This window comes from Staurois parvus, unplaced genomic scaffold (genome assembly GCF_062004578.1).
Source record: "Staurois parvus isolate SC_StPar_1 unplaced genomic scaffold, SC_StPar_1.0 ptg000025l, whole genome shotgun sequence".
NCBI lineage: Eukaryota > Metazoa > Chordata > Amphibia > Anura > Ranidae > Staurois > Staurois parvus.
The window spans coordinates 9,143,005-9,164,879 of NW_028317821.1; the positions used below are offsets into that span (position 1 = coordinate 9,143,005).

The window sequence follows — 21,875 nt, forward strand, 5'->3', positions numbered from 1 at the left end:
ATGTTGGGACTACAGCGTTGCGGCAGCATATGCAGCGTCGCCATTTGGTGGCCTGGGAAAACCGTGATAAAGATACGGCGGTTCTGCCCGCCCCAGCCCCCGCTCCATCACCCGCTCCGTTACTTGCTCCGTCACCCGACGTCAATCGCCCTCCATCAGCCAGTCAAGGCTCCAACACCTCTGCTGAGGGGAGTTGTCGCTCGTTGGCATCTTCCGCTCGTTCAGATGCTCCTTCTCCTGCTACTCCTCTTCACGGATTCCGTCAGCAGTCTTTCTTGGAATCCGTTTCCAAGAGACAACAGTTTGCGAGCACGCACCCGACGGTGCAAAAGCTGAACGTCCTCCTGTCCAAGTTGCTGGTGCTGCAGTCCCTCCCTTTCCAAGTGGTGGACTCAGCACCTTTCAGAGAAATGATGGCTTGTGCCGCGCCGCGGTGGAGAGTGCCAAGCCGTCATTTCTTCGCCAAAAAGGCAGTGCCAGCCCTGCATTCACATGTAGAAGACATGGTGGGCCAGTCTTTGAGCATGTCGGTCTCTGCCAAAGTGCACGGCAGCGCCGACGTGTGGAGCTGTAACTATGGTCAGGGACAGTACATGTCATTTACGGCCCACTGGGTGAACGTGGTGCCGTCACAGCCGCACCAGCAACTTGGACAGGTCACGCCGCTTTTGCCTCCACGTTTGCACGTCCTTGGTCCGGCAAAGATGTCCGCCTCTACCACCTCTTCTTCCGCCGTGTCCTCAGCCGCCACCCCCGTGCCAAGTCCCATTACCCGACCGGCATATCACATGTGCAGGGCGCAACGGTGTCACGCTGTTCTGCACCTGGTATGCCTTGGCGAACGTAGTCACACAGGGGAGGAACTTCTGAGTGTAATGAACAGAGAAATCGACAGATGGCTGTCTCCGCGCAAACTGAAAATCGGAACCATGTTGACCGACAACGGAAAGAACATGGTGTCTGCTCTGCGTCAAGGAAGGTTGTGCCATGCGCCATGCATGGCTCACGTGTTCAATCTGGTTGTCAAGCGGTTCTTAAAATCCACCATCCCACTGCAAGACATCCTTAAAATGTCACGTAAACTTTGCATGCATTTCAGCCATTCCTACACCGCAAAGCACACCCTCCTTGAGCTGCAGCGGCAGAACGGAATTCCACAGCATCGCCTGATCTGCGACGTTGCAACAAGGTGGAATTCAACCCTACACATGTTAGACCGCCTTTACGAACAGCGAAAGGCCATCACCGATTTCCTGATGTTACAAGCGGATAAAGGTACTCCCCTGTGTAACTTCGATGTCAGCCATTGGCAGCTCATGCGTGACACCTGCCGCTTGCTCAGGCCCTTTGAGGAGGCCACGCTATTCGTGAGTCGGCAGGACTATGGGATGAACGACGTCATTCCTCTGTTGCACGTCCTTGAACAAATGCTGTTAACAATGGCTGGTCAGGGTGCGGTAGACGTGGCGCACAGATCTCAACGCCACATGAACCCTGTGGGGGCAGGACAGGAAGAAGAGGAGGAGGTAGAGGAGGACATTTGTGCTCAGGAATTATTGAGTGAAATGGGTGGTTTTTCCACTCAGCGGACAGGAGTGGAGGAGCAGGAGCATCTGGTAGAGGAGGAGGAGGAGGAGACAGAGGACCCAGACGCACCGTGGCAGTATGCTGTGGAGATGGAGGCAGGGAGTCCCTCGCATTCCTTGGCACAAATGGCCCATAGCATGCTCGGTTGCTTGCGTAGCGACAGCCGAATAATAACCATCAGACAGAGGGATGACTTTTGGCTGTCCACCTTGTTGGACCCTCGCTACCGTTCCAAAATGGTGGCCTTTTTCACACCTGCTGAGAGGGAGGCCAAAATAACGTACTATAAAAACCACCTATGTAGTCAGTTGGTCTCTGCCTTTGTGCGCCAACGTCCATCCTCAGACACTGTGGGCCCTGTGCGCTCGCGTTCCGCTGCCATGGCAGCAGGGGAGGGGTGGGGTGGTAGGAGCAGTGGCAGCTCCACCAGCAGCGGCTGCCTCAGTCTGCAGTCGATGATGAGTAGCTTTCTTCACCAGCGCAGTGAGGAAACTACTAACCAGCCGCAGCAGCAGCAGCAGCATCAGGTGGACCTGGAGCAGGACCTCAAACAACAGGCTTGGGCCTACTTGGACAGCACCCTGCCAACCGAGGTAGACAATCCCCTTGACTACTGGGCAACGAAACTTGACCTTTGGACCCAACTAGCTGAATTTGCCCTTGAAAGGCTGTCATGCCCGGCCAGTAGCGTGGCATCGGAGCGCGTGTTTAGTGCGGCAGGAGGTATTGTAACTCCGCGGAGGACACGACTGTCCACCCAAAGTGTGGAGAGACTCACGTTTGTGAAAATGAATCAGGCGTGGATTAGTCTGGATTTCAAACCACCAGTTCCTGACACAACTGACTAAATCCGCCATGAATCATGCCTCAAACATGTGCCACTTTGAGGTCTCCTCACACACTGCTGGTGTGTAGAATTTTTTGACATAGGGTGCTGGCAGATTACGGGCCTCCCATAGCTGCTGCCAGGCCCCTAATCTGCCATAGGCCCCTATATACCGCCTCCTCATGCTGCTGCCAGGTCCAGAGTCTGTCATGGGTCCCTGTACGGCCTCCCATTGCTGCTGTCTCCATCGCCACACTCTGCCATGTGCCACTTTCAGGTCTCCTCACACACTGCTGGTGTGTAGAATTTTTTGACATAGGGTGCTGGCAGATTACGGGCCTCCCATAGCTGCTGCCAGGCCCCTAATCTGCCATAGGCCCCTATATACTGCCTCCTCATGCTGCTGCCAGGTCCAGAGTCTCTCATGGGTCCCTGTACGGCCTCCCATTGCTGCTGTCTCCATCGCCACACTCTGCCATGTGCCACTTTCAGGTCTCCTCACACACTGCTGGTGTGTAGAATTTTTTGACATAGGGTGTTGGCAGATTACGGGCCTCCCATTGCTGCTGCCAGGCCCCTAATCTGCCATGGGCCCCTATATACCGCCTCCTCATGCTGCTGCCAGGTCCAGAGTCTCTCATGGGTCCCTGTACGGCCTCCCATTGCTGCTGTCTCCATCGCCACACTCTGCCATGTGCCACTTTCAGGTCTCCTCACACACTGCTGGTGTGTAGAATTTTTTGACATAGGGTGCTGGCAGATTACGGGCCTCCCATAGCTGCTGCCAGGCCCCTAATCTGCCATAGGCCCCTATATACCGCCTCCTCATGCTGCTGCCAGGTCCAGAGTCTGTCATGGGTCCCTGTACGGCCTCCCATTGCTGCTGTCTCCATCGCCACACTCTGCCATGTGCCACTTTCAGGTCTCCTCACACACTGCTGGTGTGTAGAATTTTTTGACATAGGGTGCTGGCAGATTACGGGCCTCCCATAGCTGCTGCCAGGCCCCTAATCTGCCATAGGCCCCTATATACCGCCTCCTCATGCTGCTGCCAGGTCCAGAGTCTCTCATGGGTCCCTGTACGGCCTCCCATTGCTGCTGTCTCCATCGCCACACTCTGAAATGTGCCACTTTCAGGTCTCCTCACACTGCTGGTGTGTAGAATTTTTTGACATAGGGTGCTGGCAGATTACGGGCCTCCTATAGCTGCTGCCAGGCCCCTAATCTGCCATAGGCCCCTATATACCGCCTCCTCATGCTGCTGCCAGGTCCAGAGTCTCTCATGGGTCCCTGTACGGCCTCCCATTGCTGCTGTCTCCATCGCCACACTCTGCCATGTGCCACTTTCAGGTCTCCTCACACACTGCTGGTGTGTAGAATTTTTTGACATAGGGTGCTGGCAGATTACGGGCCTCCCATAGCTGCTGCCAGGCCCCTAATCTGCCATGGGCCCCTATATACCGCCTCCTCATGCTGCTGCCAGGTCCACAGTGTCTCATGCCATGTGCCACTTTCAGGTCTCCTCACACTGCTGGTGTGTAGAATTTTTTGACATAGGGTGCTGGCAGATTATGGGCCTCCTATAGCTGCTGCCAGGCCCCTAATCTGCCATAGGCCCCTATATACCGCCTCCTCATGCTGCTGCCAGGTCCAGAGTCTGTCATGGGTCCCTGTACGGCCTCCCATTGCTGCTGTCTCCATCGCCACACTCTGCCATGTGCCACTTTCAGGTCTCCTCACACTGCTGGTGTGTAGAATTTTTTGACATAGGGTGCTGGCAGATTACGGGCCTCCCATAGCTGCTGCCAGGCCCCTAATCTGCCATAGGCCCCTATATACCGCCTCCTCATGCTGCTGCCAGGTCCAGAGTCTGTCATGGGTCCCTGTACGGCCTCCCATTGCTGCTGTCTCCATCGCCACACTCTGCCATGTGCCACTTTCAGGTCTCCTCACACTGCTGGTGTGTAGAATTTTTTGACATAGGGTGCTGGCAGATTACGGGCCTCCCATAGCTGCTGCCAGGCCCCTAATCTGCCATAGGCCCCTATATACCGCCTCCTCATGCTGCTGCCAGGTCCAGAGTCTGTCATGGGTCCCTGTACGGCCTCCCATTGCTGCTGTCTCCATCGCCACACTCTGCCATGTGCCACTTTCAGGTCTCCTCACACACTGCTGGTGTGTAGAATTTTTTGACATAGGGTGCTGGCAGATTACGGGCCTCCCATAGCTGCTGCCAGGCCCCTAATCTGCCATAGGCCCCTATATACCGCCTCCTCATGCTGCTGCCAGGTCCAGAGTCTCTCATGGGTCCCTGTACGGCCTCCCATTGCTGCTGTCTCCATCGCCACACTCTGCCATGTGCCACTTTCAGGTCTCCTCACACACTGCTGGTGTGTAGAATTTTTTGACATAGGGTGTTGGCAGATTACGGGCCTCCCATTGCTGCTGCCAGGCCCCTAATCTGCCATGGGCCCCTATATACCGCCTCCTCATGCTGCTGCCAGGTCCAGAGTCTCTCATGGGTCCCTGTACGGCCTCCCATTGCTGCTGTCTCCATCGCCACACTCTGCCATGTGCCACTTTCAGGTCTCCTCACACACTGCTGGTGTGTAGAATTTTTTGACATAGGGTGCTGGCAGATTACGGGCCTCCCATAGCTGCTGCCAGGCCCCTAATCTGCCATATGCCCCTATATACCGCCTCCTCATGCTGCTGCCAGGTCCAGAGTCTCTCATGGGTCCCTGTACGGCCTCCCATTGCTGCTGTCTCCATCGCCACACTCTGCCATGTGCCACTTTCAGGTCTCCTCACACACTGCTGGTGTGTAGAATTTTTTGACATAGGGTGTTGGCAGATTACGGGCCTCCCATTGCTGCTGCCAGGCCCCTAATCTGCCATGGGCCCCTATATACCGCCTCCTCATGCTGCTGCCAGGTCCAGAGTCTCTCATGGGTCCCTGTACGGCCTCCCATTGCTGCTGTCTCCATCGCCACACTCTGCCATGTGCCACTTTCAGGTCTCCTCACACACTGCTGGTGTGTAGAATTTTTTGACATAGGGTGCTGGCAGATTACGGGCCTCCCATAGCTGCTGCCAGGCCCCTAATCTGCCATAGGCCCCTATATACCGCCTCCTCATGCTGCTGCCAGGTCCAGAGTCTGTCATGGGTCCCTGTACGGCCTCCCATTGCTGCTGTCTCCATCGCCACACTCTGCCATGTGCCACTTTCAGGTCTCCTCACACACTGCTGGTGTGTAGAATTTTTTGACATAGGGTGCTGGCAGATTACGGGCCTCCCATAGCTGCTGCCAGGCCCCTAATCTGCCATAGGCCCCTATATACCGCCTCCTCATGCTGCTGCCAGGTCCAGAGTCTCTCATGGGTCCCTGTACGGCCTCCCATTGCTGCTGTCTCCATCGCCACACTCTGCCATGTGCCACTTTCAGGTCTCCTCACACTGCTGGTGTGTTGAATTTTTTGACATAGGGTGCTGGCAGATTATGGGCCTCCTATAGCTGCTGCCAGGCCCCTAATCTGCCATAGGCCCCTATATACCGCCTCCTCATGCTGCTGCCAGGTCCAGAGTCTGTCATGGGTCCCTGTACGGCCTCCCATTGCTGCTGTCTCCATCGCCACACTCTGCCATGTGCCACTTTCAGGTCTCCTCACACTGCTGGTGTGTAGAATTTTTTGACATAGGGTGCTGGCAGATTACGGGCCTCCCATAGCTGCTGCCAGGCCCCTAATCTGCCATAGGCCCCTATATACCGCCTCCTCATGCTGCTGCCAGGTCCAGAGTCTGTCATGGGTCCCTGTACGGCCTCCCATTGCTGCTGTCTCCATCGCCACACTCTGCCATGTGCCACTTTCAGGTCTCCTCACACACTGCTGGTGTGTAGAATTTTTTGACATAGGGTGCTGGCAGATTACGGGCCTCCCATAGCTGCTGCCAGGCCCCTAATCTGCCATAGGCCCCTATATACCGCCTCCTCATGCTGCTGCCAGGTCCAGAGTCTGTCATGGGTCCCTGTACGGCCTCCCATTGCTGCTGTCTCCATCGCCACACTCTGCCATGTGCCACTTTCAGGTCTCCTCACACACTGCTGGTGTGTAGAATTTTTTGACATAGGGTGCTGGCAGATTACGGGCCTCCCATAGCTGCTGCCAGGCCCCTAATCTGCCATAGGCCCCTATATACCGCCTCCTCATGCTGCTGCCAGGTCCAGAGTCTCTCATGGGTCCCTGTACGGCCTCCCATTGCTGCTGTCTCCATCGCCACACTCTGCCATGTGCCACTTTCAGGTCTCCTCACACTGCTGGTGTGTTGAATTTTTTGACATAGGGTGCTGGCAGATTATGGGCCTCCTATAGCTGCTGCCAGGCCCCTAATCTGCCATAGGCCCCTATATACCGCCTCCTCATGCTGCTGCCAGGTCCAGAGTCTGTCATGGGTCCCTGTACGGCCTCCCATTGCTGCTGTCTCCATCGCCACACTCTGCCATGTGCCACTTTCAGGTCTCCTCACACTGCTGGTGTGTAGAATTTTTTGACATAGGGTGCTGGCAGATTACGGGCCTCCCATAGCTGCTGCCAGGCCCCTAATCTGCCATAGGCCCCTATATACCGCCTCCTCATGCTGCTGCCAGGTCCAGAGTCTGTCATGGGTCCCTGTACGGCCTCCCATTGCTGCTGTCTCCATCGCCACACTCTGCCATGTGCCACTTTCAGGTCTCCTCACACACTGCTGGTGTGTAGAATTTTTTGACATAGGGTGCTGGCAGATTACGGGCCTCCCATAGCTGCTGCCAGGCCCCTAATCTGCCATAGGCCCCTATATACCGCCTCCTCATGCTGCTGCCAGGTCCAGAGTCTCTCATGGGTCCCTGTACGGCCTCCCATTGCTGCTGTCTCCATCGCCACACTCTGCCATGTGCCACTTTCAGGTCTCCTCACACACTGCTGGTGTGTAGAATTTTTTGACATAGGGTGCTGGCAGATTACGGGCCTCCTATAGCTGCTGCCAGGCCCCTAATCTGCCATAGGCCCCTATATACCGCCTCCTCATGCTGCTGCCAGGTCCAGAGTCTCTCATGGGTCCCTGTACGGCCTCCCATTGCTGCTGTCTCCATCGCCACACTCTGCCATGTGCCACTTTCAGGTCTCCTCACACACTGCTGGTGTGTAGAATTTTTTGACATAGGGTGCTGGCAGATTACGGGCCTCCCATAGCTGCTGCCAGGCCCCTAATCTGCCATAGGCCCCTATATACCGCCTCCTCATGCTGCTGCCAGGTCCAGAGTCTCTCATGGGTCCCTGTACGGCCTCCCATTGCTGCTGTCTCCATCGCCACACTCTGCCATGTGCCACTTTCAGGTCTCCTCACACACTGCTGGTGTGTAGAATTTTTTGACATAGGGTGTTGGCAGATTACGGGCCTCCCATTGCTGCTGCCAGGCCCCTAATCTGCCATGGGCCCCTATATACCGCCTCCTCATGCTGCTGCCAGGTCCAGAGTCTCTCATGGGTCCCTGTACGGCCTCCCATTGCTGCTGTCTCCATCGCCACACTCTGCCATGTGCCACTTTCAGGTCTCCTCACACACTGCTGGTGTGTAGAATTTTTTGACATAGGGTGCTGGCAGATTACGGGCCTCCCATAGCTGCTGCCAGGCCCCTAATCTGCCATATGCCCCTATATACCGCCTCCTCATGCTGCTGCCAGGTCCAGAGTCTCTCATGGGTCCCTGTACGGCCTCCCATTGCTGCTGTCTCCATCGCCACACTCTGCCATGTGCCACTTTCAGGTCTCCTCACACACTGCTGGTGTGTAGAATTTTTTGACATAGGGTGTTGGCAGATTATGGGCCTCCCATTGCTGCTGCCAGGCCCCTAATCTGCCATGGGCCCCTATATACCGCCTCCTCATGCTGCTGCCAGGTCCAGAGTCTCTCATGGGTCCCTGTACGGCCTCCCATTGCTGCTGTCTCCATCGCCACACTCTGCCATGTGCCACTTTCAGGTCTCCTCACACACTGCTGGTGTGTAGAATTTTTTGACATAGGGTGCTGGTAGATTACGGGCCTCCCATAGCTGCTGCCAGGCCCCTAATCTGCCATAGGCCCCTATATACCGCCTCCTCATGCTGCTGCCAGGTCCAGAGTCTGTCATGGGTCCCTGTACGGCCTCCCATTGCTGCTGTCTCCATCGCCACACTCTGCCATGTGCCACTTTCAGGTCTCCTCACACACTGCTGGTGTGTAGAATTTTTTGACATAGGGTGCTGGCAGATTACGGGCCTCCCATAGCTGCTGCCAGGCCCCTAATCTGCCATAGGCCCCTATATACCGCCTCCTCATGCTGCTGCCAGGTCCAGAGTCTCTCATGGGTCCCTGTACGGCCTCCCATTGCTGCTGTCTCCATCGCCACACTCTGCCATGTGCCACTTTCAGGTCTCCTCACACTGCTGGTGTGTTGAATTTTTTGACATAGGGTGCTGGCAGATTATGGGCCTCCTATAGCTGCTGCCAGGCCCCTAATCTGCCATAGGCCCCTATATACCGCCTCCTCATGCTGCTGCCAGGTCCAGAGTCTGTCATGGGTCCCTGTACGGCCTCCCATTGCTGCTGTCTCCATCGCCACACTCTGCCATGTGCCACTTTCAGGTCTCCTCACACTGCTGGTGTGTAGAATTTTTTGACATAGGGTGCTGGCAGATTACGGGCCTCCCATAGCTGCTGCCAGGCCCCTAATCTGCCATAGGCCCCTATATACCGCCTCCTCATGCTGCTGCCAGGTCCAGAGTCTGTCATGGGTCCCTGTACGGCCTCCCATTGCTGCTGTCTCCATCGCCACACTCTGCCATGTGCCACTTTCAGGTCTCCTCACACACTGCTGGTGTGTAGAATTTTTTGACATAGGGTGCTGGCAGATTACGGGCCTCCCATAGCTGCTGCCAGGCCCCTAATCTGCCATAGGCCCCTATATACCGCCTCCTCATGCTGCTGCCAGGTCCAGAGTCTGTCATGGGTCCCTGTACGGCCTCCCATTGCTGCTGTCTCCATCGCCACACTCTGCCATGTGCCACTTTCAGGTCTCCTCACACACTGCTGGTGTGTAGAATTTTTTGACATAGGGTGCTGGCAGATTACGGGCCTCCCATAGCTGCTGCCAGGCCCCTAATCTGCCATAGGCCCCTATATACCGCCTCCTCATGCTGCTGCCAGGTCCAGAGTCTCTCATGGGTCCCTGTACGGCCTCCCATTGCTGCTGTCTCCATCGCCACACTCTGCCATGTGCCACTTTCAGGTCTCCTCACACTGCTGGTGTGTTGAATTTTTTGACATAGGGTGCTGGCAGATTATGGGCCTCCTATAGCTGCTGCCAGGCCCCTAATCTGCCATAGGCCCCTATATACCGCCTCCTCATGCTGCTGCCAGGTCCAGAGTCTGTCATGGGTCCCTGTACGGCCTCCCATTGCTGCTGTCTCCATCGCCACACTCTGCCATGTGCCACTTTCAGGTCTCCTCACACTGCTGGTGTGTAGAATTTTTTGACATAGGGTGCTGGCAGATTACGGGCCTCCCATAGCTGCTGCCAGGCCCCTAATCTGCCATAGGCCCCTATATACCGCCTCCTCATGCTGCTGCCAGGTCCAGAGTCTGTCATGGGTCCCTGTACGGCCTCCCATTGCTGCTGTCTCCATCGCCACACTCTGCCATGTGCCACTTTCAGGTCTCCTCACACACTGCTGGTGTGTAGAATTTTTTGACATAGGGTGCTGGCAGATTACGGGCCTCCCATAGCTGCTGCCAGGCCCCTAATCTGCCATAGGCCCCTATATACCGCCTCCTCATGCTGCTGCCAGGTCCAGAGTCTCTCATGGGTCCCTGTACGGCCTCCCATTGCTGCTGTCTCCATCGCCACACTCTGCCATGTGCCACTTTCAGGTCTCCTCACACACTGCTGGTGTGTAGAATTTTTTGACATAGGGTGTTGGCAGATTACGGGCCTCCCATAGCTGCTGCCAGGCCCCTAATCTGCCATGGGCCCCTATATACCGCCTCCTCATGCTGCTGCCAGGTCCAGAGTCTCTCATGGGTCCCTGTACGGCCTCCCATTGCTGCTGTCTCCATCGCCACACTCTGCCATGTGCCACTTTCAGGTCTCCTCACACACTGCTGGTGTGTAGAATTTTTTGACATAGGGTGCTGGCAGATTACGGGCCTCCCATAGCTGCTGCCAGGCCCCTAATCTGCCATAGGCCCCTATATACCGCCTCCTCATGCTGCTGCCAGGTCCAGAGTCTGTCATGGGTCCCTGTACAGCCTCCCATTGCTGCTGTCTCCATCGCCACACTCTGCCATGTGCCACTTTCAGGTCTCCTCACACACTGCTGGTGTGTAGAATTTTTTGACATAGGGTGCTGGCAGATTATGGGCCTCCCATAGCTGCTGCCAGGCCCCTAATCTGCCATAGGCCCCTATATACCGCCTCCTCATGCTGCTGCCAGGTCCAGAGTCTCTCATGGGTCCCTGTACGGCCTCCCATTGCTGCTGTCTCCATCGCCACACTCTGAAATGTGCCACTTTCAGGTCTCCTCACACTGCTGGTGTGTAGAATTTTTTGACATAGGGTGCTGGCAGATTACGGGCCTCCTATAGCTGCTGCCAGGCCCCTAATCTGCCATAGGCCCCTATATACCGCCTCCTCATGCTGCTGCCAGGTCCAGAGTCTCTCATGGGTCCCTGTACGGCCTCCCATTGCTGCTGTCTCCATCGCCACACTCTGCCATGTGCCACTTTCAGGTCTCCTCACACTGCTGGTGTGTAGAATTTTTTGACATAGGGTGCTGGCAGATTACGGGCCTCCCATAGCTGCTGCCAGGCCCCTAATCTGCCATGGGCCCCTATATACCGCCTCCTCATGCTGCTGCCAGGTCCACAGTGTCTCATGCCATGTGCCACTTTCAGGTCTCCTCACACTGCTGGTGTGTTGAATTTTTTGACATAGGGTGCTGGCAGATTATGGGCCTCCTATAGCTGCTGCCAGGCCCCTAATCTGCCATAGGCCCCTATATACCGCCTCCTCATGCTGCTGCCAGGTCCAGAGTCTGTCATGGGTCCCTGTACGGCCTCCCATTGCTGCTGTCTCCATCGCCACACTCTGCCATGTGCCACTTTCAGGTCTCCTCACACTGCTGGTGTGTAGAATTTTTTGACATAGGGTGCTGGCAGATTACGGGCCTCCCATAGCTGCTGCCAGGCCCCTAATCTGCCATAGGCCCCTATATACCGCCTCCTCATGCTGCTGCCAGGTCCAGAGTCTGTCATGGGTCCCTGTACGGCCTCCCATTGCTGCTGTCTCCATCGCCACACTCTGCCATGTGCCACTTTCAGGTCTCCTCACACACTGCTGGTGTGTAGAATTTTTTGACATAGGGTGCTGGCAGATTACGGGCCTCCCATAGCTGCTGCCAGGCCCCTAATCTGCCATAGGCCCCTATATACCGCCTCCTCATGCTGCTGCCAGGTCCAGAGTCTCTCATGGGTCCCTGTACGGCCTCCCATTGCTGCTGTCTCCATCGCCACACTCTGCCATGTGCCACTTTCAGGTCTCCTCACACACTGCTGGTGTGTAGAATTTTTTGACATAGGGTGTTGGCAGATTACGGGCCTCCCATAGCTGCTGCCAGGCCCCTAATCTGCCATAGGCCCCTATATACCGCCTCCTCATGCTGCTGCCAGGTCCAGAGTCTCTCATGGGTCCCTGTACGGCCTCCCATTGCTGCTGTCTCCATCGCCACACTCTGCCATGTGCCACTTTCAGGTCTCCTCACACACTGCTGGTGTGTAGAATTTTTTGACATAGGGTGTTGGCAGATTACGGGCCTCCCATAGCTGCTGCCAGGCCCCTAATCTGCCATGGGCCCCTATATACCGCCTCCTCATGCTGCTGCCAGGTCCAGAGTCTCTCATGGGTCCCTGTACGGCCTCCCATTGCTGCTGTCTCCATCGCCACACTCTGCCATGTGCCACTTTCAGGTCTCCTCACACACTGCTGGTGTGTAGAATTTTTTGACATAGGGTGCTGGCAGATTACGGGCCTCCCATAGCTGCTGCCAGGCCCCTAATCTGCCATAGGCCCCTATATACCGCCTCCTCATGCTGCTGCCAGGTCCAGAGTCTGTCATGTGTCCCTGTACGGCCTCCCATTGCTGCTGTCTCCATCGCCACACTCTGCCATGTGCCACTTTCAGGTCTCCTCACACACTGCTGGTGTGTAGAATTTTTTGACATAGGGTGCTGGCAGATTACGGGCCTCCCATAGCTGCTGCCAGGCCCCTAATCTGCCATATGCCCCTATATACCGCCTCCTCATGCTGCTGCCAGGTCCAGAGTCTCTCATGGGTCCCTGTACGGCCTCCCATTGCTGCTGTCTCCATCGCCACACTCTGAAATGTGCCACTTTCAGGTCTCCTCACACTGCTGGTGTGTAGAATTTTTTGACATAGGGTGCTGGCAGATTACGGGCCTCCTATAGCTGCTGCCAGGCCCCTAATCTGCCATAGGCCCCTATATACCGCCTCCTCATGCTGCTGCCAGGTCCAGAGTCTCTCATGGGTCCCTGTACGGCCTCCCATTGCTGCTGTCTCCATCGCCACACTCTGCCATGTGCCACTTTCAGGTCTCCTCACACACTGCTGGTGTGTAGAATTTTTTGACATAGGGTGCTGGCAGATTACGGGCCTCCCATAGCTGCTGCCAGGCCCCTAATCTGCCATGGGCCCCTATATACCGCCTCCTCATGCTGCTGCCAGGTCCACAGTGTCTCATGCCATGTGCCACTTTCAGGTCTCCTCACACTGCTGGTGTGTTGAATTTTTTGACATAGGGTGCTGGCAGATTATGGGCCTCCTATAGCTGCTGCCAGGCCCCTAATCTGCCATAGGCCCCTATATACCGCCTCCTCATGCTGCTGCCAGGTCCAGAGTCTGTCATGGGTCCCTGTACGGCCTCCCATTGCTGCTGTCTCCATAGCCACACTCTGCCATGTGCCACTTTCAGGTCTCCTCACACTGCTGGTGTGTAGAATTTTTTGACATAGGGTGCTGGCAGATTACGGGCCTCCCATAGCTGCTGCCAGGCCCCTAATCTGCCATAGGCCCCTATATACCGCCTCCTCATGCTGCTGCCAGGTCCAGAGTCTGTCATGGGTCCCTGTACGGCCTCCCATTGCTGCTGTCTCCATCGCCACACTCTGCCATGTGCCACTTTCAGGTCTCCTCACACACTGCTGGTGTGTAGAATTTTTTGACATAGGGTGCTGGCAGATTACGGGCCTCCCATAGCTGCTGCCAGGCCCCTAATCTGCCATAGGCCCCTATATACCGCCTCCTCATGCTGCTGCCAGGTCCAGAGTCTCTCATGGGTCCCTGTACGGCCTCCCATTGCTGCTGTCTCCATCGCCACACTCTGCCATGTGCCACTTTCAGGTCTCCTCACACACTGCTGGTGTGTAGAATTTTTTGACATAGGGTGTTGGCAGATTACGGGCCTCCCATTGCTGCTGCCAGGCCCCTAATCTGCCATGGGCCCCTATATACCGCCTCCTCATGCTGCTGCCAGGTCCAGAGTCTCTCATGGGTCCCTGTACGGCCTCCCATTGCTGCTGTCTCCATCGCCACACTCTGCCATGTGCCACTTTCAGGTCTCCTCACACACTGCTGGTGTGTAGAATTTTTTGACATAGGGTGCTGGCAGATTACGGGCCTCCCATAGCTGCTGCCAGGCCCCTAATCTGCCATAGGCCCCTATATACCGCCTCCTCATGCTGCTGCCAGGTCCAGAGTCTGTCATGGGTCCCTGTACGGCCTCCCATTGCTGCTGTCTCCATCGCCACACTCTGCCATGTGCCACTTTCAGGTCTCCTCACACTGCTGGTGTGTAGAATTTTTTGACATAGGGTGCTGGCAGATTACGGGCCTCCCATAGCTGCTGCCAGGCCCCTAATCTGCCATGGGCCCCTATATACCGCCTCCTCATGCTGCTGCCAGGTCCACAGTGTCTCATGCCATGTGCTACTTTCAGGTCTCCTCACACTGCTGGTGTGTTGAATTTTTTGACATAGGGTGCTGGCAGATTATGGGCCTCCTATAGCTGCTGCCAGGCCCCTAATCTGCCATAGGCCCCTATATACCGCCTCCTCATGCTGCTGCCAGGTCCAGAGTCTGTCATGGGTCCCTGTACGGCCTCCCATTGCTGCTGTCTCCATCGCCACACTCTGCCATGTGCCACTTTCAGGTCTCCTCACACTGCTGGTGTGTAGAATTTTTTGACATAGGGTGCTGGCAGATTACGGGCCTCCCATAGCTGCTGCCAGGCCCCTAATCTGCCATAGGCCCCTATATACCGCCTCCTCATGCTGCTGCCAGGTCCAGAGTCTGTCATGGGTCCCTGTACGGCCTCCCATTGCTGCTGTCTCCATCGCCACACTCTGCCATGTGCCACTTTCAGGTCTCCTCACACACTGCTGGTGTGTAGAATTTTTTGACATAGGGTGCTGGCAGATTACGGGCCTCCCATAGCTGCTGCCAGGCCCCTAATCTGCCATAGGCCCCTATATACCGCCTCCTCATGCTGCTGCCAGGTCCAGAGTCTCTCATGGGTCCCTGTACGGCCTCCCATTGCTGCTGTCTCCATCGCCACACTCTGCCATGTGCCACTTTCAGGTCTCCTCACACACTGCTGGTGTGTAGAATTTTTTGACATAGGGTGTTGGCAGATTACGGGCCTCCCATTGCTGCTGCCAGGCCCCTAATCTGCCATGGGCCCCTATATACCGCCTCCTCATGCTGCTGCCAGGTCCAGAGTCTCTCATGGGTCCCTGTACGGCCTCCCATTGCTGCTGTCTCCATCGCCACACTCTGCCATGTGCCACTTTCAGGTCTCCTCACACACTGCTGGTGTGTAGAATTTTTTGACATAGGGTGCTGGCAGATTACGGGCCTCCCATAGCTGCTGCCAGGCCCCTAATCTGCCATAGGCCCCTATATACCGCCTCCTCATGCTGCTGCCAGGTCCAGAGTCTCTCATGGGTCCCTGTACGGCCTCCCATTGCTGCTGTCTCCATCGCCACACTCTGCCATGTGCCACTTTCAGGTCTCCTCACACACTGCTGGTGTGTAGAATTTTTTGACATAGGGTGCTGGCAGATTACGGGCCTCCCATAGCTGCTGCCAGGCCCCTAATCTGCCATAGGCCCCTATATACCGCCTCCTCATGCTGCTGCCAGGTCCAGAGTCTCTCATGGGTCCCTGTACGGCCTCCCATTGCTGCTGTCTCCATCGCCACACTCTGAAATGTGCCACTTTCAGGTCTCCTCACACTGCTGGTGTGTAGAATTTTTTGACATAGGGTGCTGGCAGATTACGGGCCTCCTATAGCTGCTGCCAGGCCCCTAATCTGCCATAGGCCCCTATATACCGCCTCCTCATGCTGCTGCCAGGTCCAGAGTCTCTCATGGGTCCCTGTACGGCCTCCCATTGCTGCTGTCTCCATCGCCACACTCTGCCATGTGCCACTTTCAGGTCTCCTCACACACTGCTGGTGTGTAGAATTTTTTGACATAGGGTGCTGGCAGATTACGGGCCTCCCATAGCTGCTGCCAGGCCCCTAATCTGCCATGGGCCCCTATATACCGCCTCCTCATGCTGCTGCCAGGTCCACAGTGTCTCATGCCATGTGCCACTTTCAGGTCTCCTCTCACTGCTGGTGTGTTGAATTTTTTGACATAGGGTGCTGGCAGATTATGGGCCTCCTATAGCTGCTGCCAGGCCCCTAATCTGCCATAGGCCCCTATATACCGCCTCCTCATGCTGCTGCCAGGTCCAGAGTCTGTCATGGGTCCCTGTACGGCCTCCCATTGCTGCTGTCTCCATCGCCACACTCTGCCATGTGCCACTTTCAGGTCTCCTCACACTGCTGGTGTGTAGAATTTTTTGACATAGGGTGCTGGCAGATTACGGGCCTCCCATAGCTGCTGCCAGGCCCCTAATCTGCCATAGGCCCCTATATACCGCCTCCTCATGCTGCTGCCAGGTCCAGAGTCTGTCATGGGTCCCTGTACGGCCTCCCATTGCTGCTGTCTCCATCGCCACACTCTGCCATGTGCCACTTTCAGGTCTCCTCACACACTGCTGGTGTGTAGAATTTTTTGACATAGGGTGCTGGCAGATTACGGGCCTCCCATAGCTGCTGCCAGGCCCCTAATCTGCCATAGGCCCCTATATACCGCCTCCTCATGCTGCTGCCAGGTCCAGAGTCTCTCATGGGTCCCTGTACGGCCTCCCATTGCTGCTGTCTCCATCGCCACACTCTGCCATGTGCCACTTTCAGGTCTCCTCACACACTGCTGGTGTGTAGAATTTTTTGACATAGGGTGTTGGCAGATTACGGGCCTCCCATTGCTGCTGCCAGGCCCCTAATCTGCCATGGGCCCCTATATACCGCCTCCTCATGCTGCTGTCAGGTCCAGAGTCTCTCATGGGTCCCTGTACGGCCTCCCATTGCTGCTGTCTCCATCGCCACACTCTGCCATGTGCCACTTTCAGGTCTCCTCACACACTGCTGGTGTGTAGAATTTTTTGACATAGGGTGCTGGCAGATTACGGGCCTCCCATAGCTGCTGCCAGGCCCCTAATCTGCCATGGGCCCCTATATACCGCCTCCTCATGCTGCTGCCAGGTCCACAGTGTCTCATGCCATGTGCCACTTTCAGGTCTCCTCACACTGCTGGTGTGTTGAATTTTTTGACATAGGGTGCTGGCAGATTATGGGCCTCCTATAGCTGCTGCCAGGCCCCTAATCTGCCATAGGCCCCTATATACCGCCTCCTCATGCTGCTGCCAGGTCCAGAGTCTCTCATGGGTCCCTGTACGGCCTCCCATTGCTGCTGTCTCCATCGCCACACTCTGCCATGTGCCACTTTCAGGTCTCCTCACACTGCTGGTGTGTAGAATTTTTTGACATAGGGTGCTGGCAGATTACGGGCCTCCCATAGCTGCTGCCAGGCCCCTAATCTGCCATAGGCCCCTATATACCGCCTCCTCATGCTGCTGCCAGGTCCAGAGTCTGTCATGGGTCCCTGTACGGCCTCCCATTGCTGCTGTCTCCATCGCCACACTCTGCCATGTGCCACTTTCAGGTCTCCTCACACACTGCTGGTGTGTAGAATTTTTTGACATAGGGTGCTGGCAGATTACGGGCCTCCCATAGCTGCTGCCAGGCCCCTAATCTGCCATAGGCCCCTATATACCGCCTCCTCATGCTGCTGCCAGGTCCAGAGTCTCTCATGGGTCCCTGTACGGCCTCCCATTGCTGCTGTCTCCATCGCCACACTCTGCCATGTGCCACTTTCAGGTCTCCTCACACTGCTGGTGTGTAGAATTTTTTGACATAGGGTGCTGGCAGATTACGGGCCTCCCATTGCTGCTGCCAGGCCCCTAATCTGCCATGGGCCCCTATACCGCCTCCTCATGCTGCTGCCAAGTCCAGAGTGTGTCATGGGTCCCTGTACGGCCTCCCATTGCTGCTGTCTCCATCGCCACACTCTGCCATGTGCCACTTTCAGGTCTCCTCACACTGCTGGTGTGTTGAATTTTTTGACATAGGGTGCTGGCAGATTACGGGCCTCCCATTGCTGCTGCCAGGCACGTAATCTGCCATGGGCCCCCGTACCGACTCCTCATGCTGTGACGTTGCAACAAATTGGAATTCAACCCTACATATGTTAGACCGCCTTTACGAACAGCGAAAGGCCATCACCGATTTCCTGATGTTAAAAGCGGATAAAGGTACTCCCTGTGTAACTTAGATGTCAGCCATTGGCAGCTCATGCGTGACACCTGCGCTTGCTCAGGCCCTTTGAGGAGGCCACGCTATTCGTGAGTCGCCATGACTATGGGATGAACGACGTCATTCCTCTGTTGCACGTCCTGGAACAAATGCTGTTAACAATGGCTGGTCAGGGTGCGGTAGACGTGGCGCACAGATCTCAACGCCACATGACCCCTGTGGGGGCAGGACAGGAAGAAGAGGAGGAGGTAGAGGAGGACATTGGTGCTCAGGAATTATTGAGTGAAATGGGTGGTTTTTCCACTCAGCGGACAGGAGTGGAGGAGCAGGAGCATCTGGTAGAGGAGGAGGAGGAGGAGACAGAGGACCCAGACGCACCGTGGCAGTATGCTGTGGAGATGGAGGCAGGGAGTCCCTCGCATTCCTTGGCACAAATGGCCCATAGCATGCTCGCTTGCTTGCGTAGCGACAGCCGAATAATAACCATCAGACAGAGGGATGACTTTTGGCTGTCCACCTTGTTGGACCCTCGCTACCGTTCAAAAATGGTGGCCTTTTTCACACCTGCTGAGAGGGAGGCAAAAATAACGTACTATAAAAACCACCTATGTAGTCAGCTGGTCTCTGCCTGTCTGCGCCAACGTCCATCCTCAGACACTGTGGGCCCCGTGCGCTCGCGTTCCGCTGCCATGGCAGCAGGGGAGGGGTGGGGTGGTAGGAGCAGTGGCAGCTCCACCAGCAGCGGCTGCCTCAGTCTGCAGTCGATGATAAGTAGCTTTCTTCACCAGCGCAGTGAGGAAACTACTAACCAGCCGCAGCAGCAGCAGCAGCAGCAGCATCAGGTGGACCTGGAGCAGGACCTCAAACAACAGGCTTAGGCCTACTTGGACAGCACCCTGCCAACCGAGGTAGACAATCCCCTTGACTACTGGGCAACGAAACTTGACCTTTGGCCCCAACTAGCTGAATTTGCCCTTGAAAGGCTGTCATGCCCGGCCAGTAGCGTGGCATCGGAGCGCGTGTTTAGTGCGGCAGGAGGTATTGCAACTCCGCGGAGGACACGACTGTCCACCCAAAGTGTGGAGAGACTGACGTTTGTGAAAATGAATCAGGCGTGGATTAGTCTGGATTTCAAACCACCAGTTCCTGACACAACTGACTAAATCCGCCATGAATCATGCCCCAAACATGTGCCACTTTCAGGTCTCCTCACACTGCTGGTGTGTTCCATTTTTTGTCATAGGGTGCTGGCAGATTACGGGCCTCCCATAGCTGCTGCCAGGCCCCTAATCTGCCATGGGCCCCTATACCGCCTCCTCATGCTGCTGCCAAGTCCAGAGTCTCTCATGGGTCCCTGTACGGCCTCCCATTGCTGCTGTCTCCATCGCCACACTCTGCCATGTGCCACTTTCAGGTCTCCTCACACTGCTGGTGTATTCCATTTTTTGTCATAGGGTGCTGGCAGATTACGGGCCTCCCATAGCTGCTGCCAGGCCCCTAATCTGCCATGGGCCCCTATACCGCCTCCTCATGCTGCTGCCAGGTCCAGAGTCTGTCATGGGTCCCTGTACGGCCTCCCATTGCTGCTGTCTCCATCGCCACACTCTGCCATGTGCCACTTTCAGGTCTCCTCACACTGCTGGTGGGTTCCATTTTTTGTCATAGGGTGCTGGCAGATTACGGGCCTCCCATAGCTGCTGCCAGGCCCCTAATCTGCCATGGGCCCCCGTACCGACTCCTCATGCTGCTGCCAGGCCCGTAATCTGTCATGGGCCCCTGTTGTCGCTTGTTGGCATATTCCGCTCATTCAGATGCTCCTTCTCCTGCTACTCCTCTTCACGGATTCCGTCAGCAGTCTTTCTTGGAATCCGTTTCCAAGAGACAACAGTTTGCGAGCACGCACCAGACGGTGCAGAAACTGAACGTCCTCCTGTCCAAGTTGCTGCTGCCAGGCTCGTAATCTGTCATGCGCCCCTGTACCGCCTCCTCATGCTGCTGCCAGGTCCAGAGTGTGTCATGGGCCCCCGTACCGACTCCAAATGCTGCTGCCAGGCCCGTAATCTGTCATGGGCCCCTGTACCGCCTCCCCATGCTGCTGCCAGGTCCAGATTGTGTCATGGGTCCCTGTACGGCCTCCCATTGCTGCTGCCAGGCCTGTAATCTGCCATTGGCCCCCGTACCGACTCCTCATGCTGCTGCCAGGCCTGTAATCTGCCATGGGCCCCTGTACCGCCTCCTCATGCTGCTGCCAGGTCCAGAGTGTGTCATGGGTCCCTGTACGGCCTCCCATTGCTGCTGTCTCTATCGCCACACTCTGCCATGTGCCACTTTCAGGTCTCCTCACACTGCTGGTGGTTTCCATTTTTGTCATAGGGTGCTGTATGGCCTCCCATTGCTGCTGCCTCCACCGCCACACTGTGGCTCCACACTCTGGTTTTGGCCCCGTGACTGGCCAAATGAGTGAAGTGTGCGGTGATTCTAAGATCGACGGCACTCATCTGCATGTCATACTGCCTGACAGTATTATTTCTCTTCCCCAGCAGACTCCAAGGGCATTTAAATTAAAGGTACAGTGTTCAGCACTAATATTAAGTCTCTCTGAAGCCTAGAAACACCCTTTTTTAAGTTAAATTCACAGCGAATATATTCGACTCGAATCAAAATTTTTCCACGAATTCGCCGAATCAGTCGAATCGAATTTTTGAATACTTCGCTCATCTCTAATTATAACAATAATATAATAATATGCAATACATTTATATTATGTTCTCTTACCCGATATACATAGAGCTCTTCAGCATCACTTAATGCATTTGAAGGAACTATTTCTTTTAAAGCCATAAGAACCTGAAGGCAATCTAAGTATCCATCTTCATCCATATCCACCTTAAATAAAAAATATGTCATACATGATTAAATATACTCCTATATTCATTTGACTGGGTCCTTCTGCTTCTGGAGATAATGACCCCTTCAGGTAGTACCCAGACTTACAAACATGCCTGGGGTTTTGCAAGATTATTAGGTAGTCCTGGCAGCAATTTGTAAGAAGGCAACAGGCAAACACTGATCCACTGCAGTATAATACCATTATGCTTGACACATATAATACAACTGACAGAGTGGCAACTCTATTGTAGGTAAGGACTACCATTTAAAGAGGTAACATCACATCTAAGAATTGGTAAGCTGCAATATATAAAATGTTTGCTTTTGGGATTAATATCACTTTAACCACTTCCCGACCGGCCGTTGTATATAAACGGCCAGATGGTGGCACTGCAGGGTCGGGTGGACGTTTATAAACGGCCTCCCCGCACCCTGCTTGTGCGCGCTCCCCGGGAGCGTGCAGCACCGCGATCCGGTGCCCGCTGTGTCCTCCGGACACAGTGAAACACCGATCGTCGGATGGGACCTCTGTACGAGGTCCCAATCATTTGATCACTGATTGGCCAATCAGTGATCACATGCAAAGTAGTAAGCAAGATGTCACTTCTGACATCATTGCTTACTACGTGTGAAATCTGTGAATGATCACAGAGGTCACATGGAACAAGGCTATTCACAACAGCCTTGTACCATGTGACAAGCTGTGACCAATCACAGCTCACT

The 21,875-nt window shown here is 55.5% G+C and overlaps 1 protein-coding gene across 1 annotated transcript in view; it reads right to left on the minus strand.

The window, feature by feature from the left end:
* LOC149471234 (uncharacterized) overlaps window positions 1-21,875 on the minus strand; it is a 212,800-nt gene that overhangs the window by 134,652 nt on the left and 56,273 nt on the right. The window contains exon 3 of the mRNA XM_089651821.1: window positions 21,039-21,149. Within this exon, the coding sequence (XP_089507947.1) occupies window positions 21,039-21,149 (111 nt within the window). The remainder of the gene's footprint in view (window positions 1-21,038; window positions 21,150-21,875) is intronic.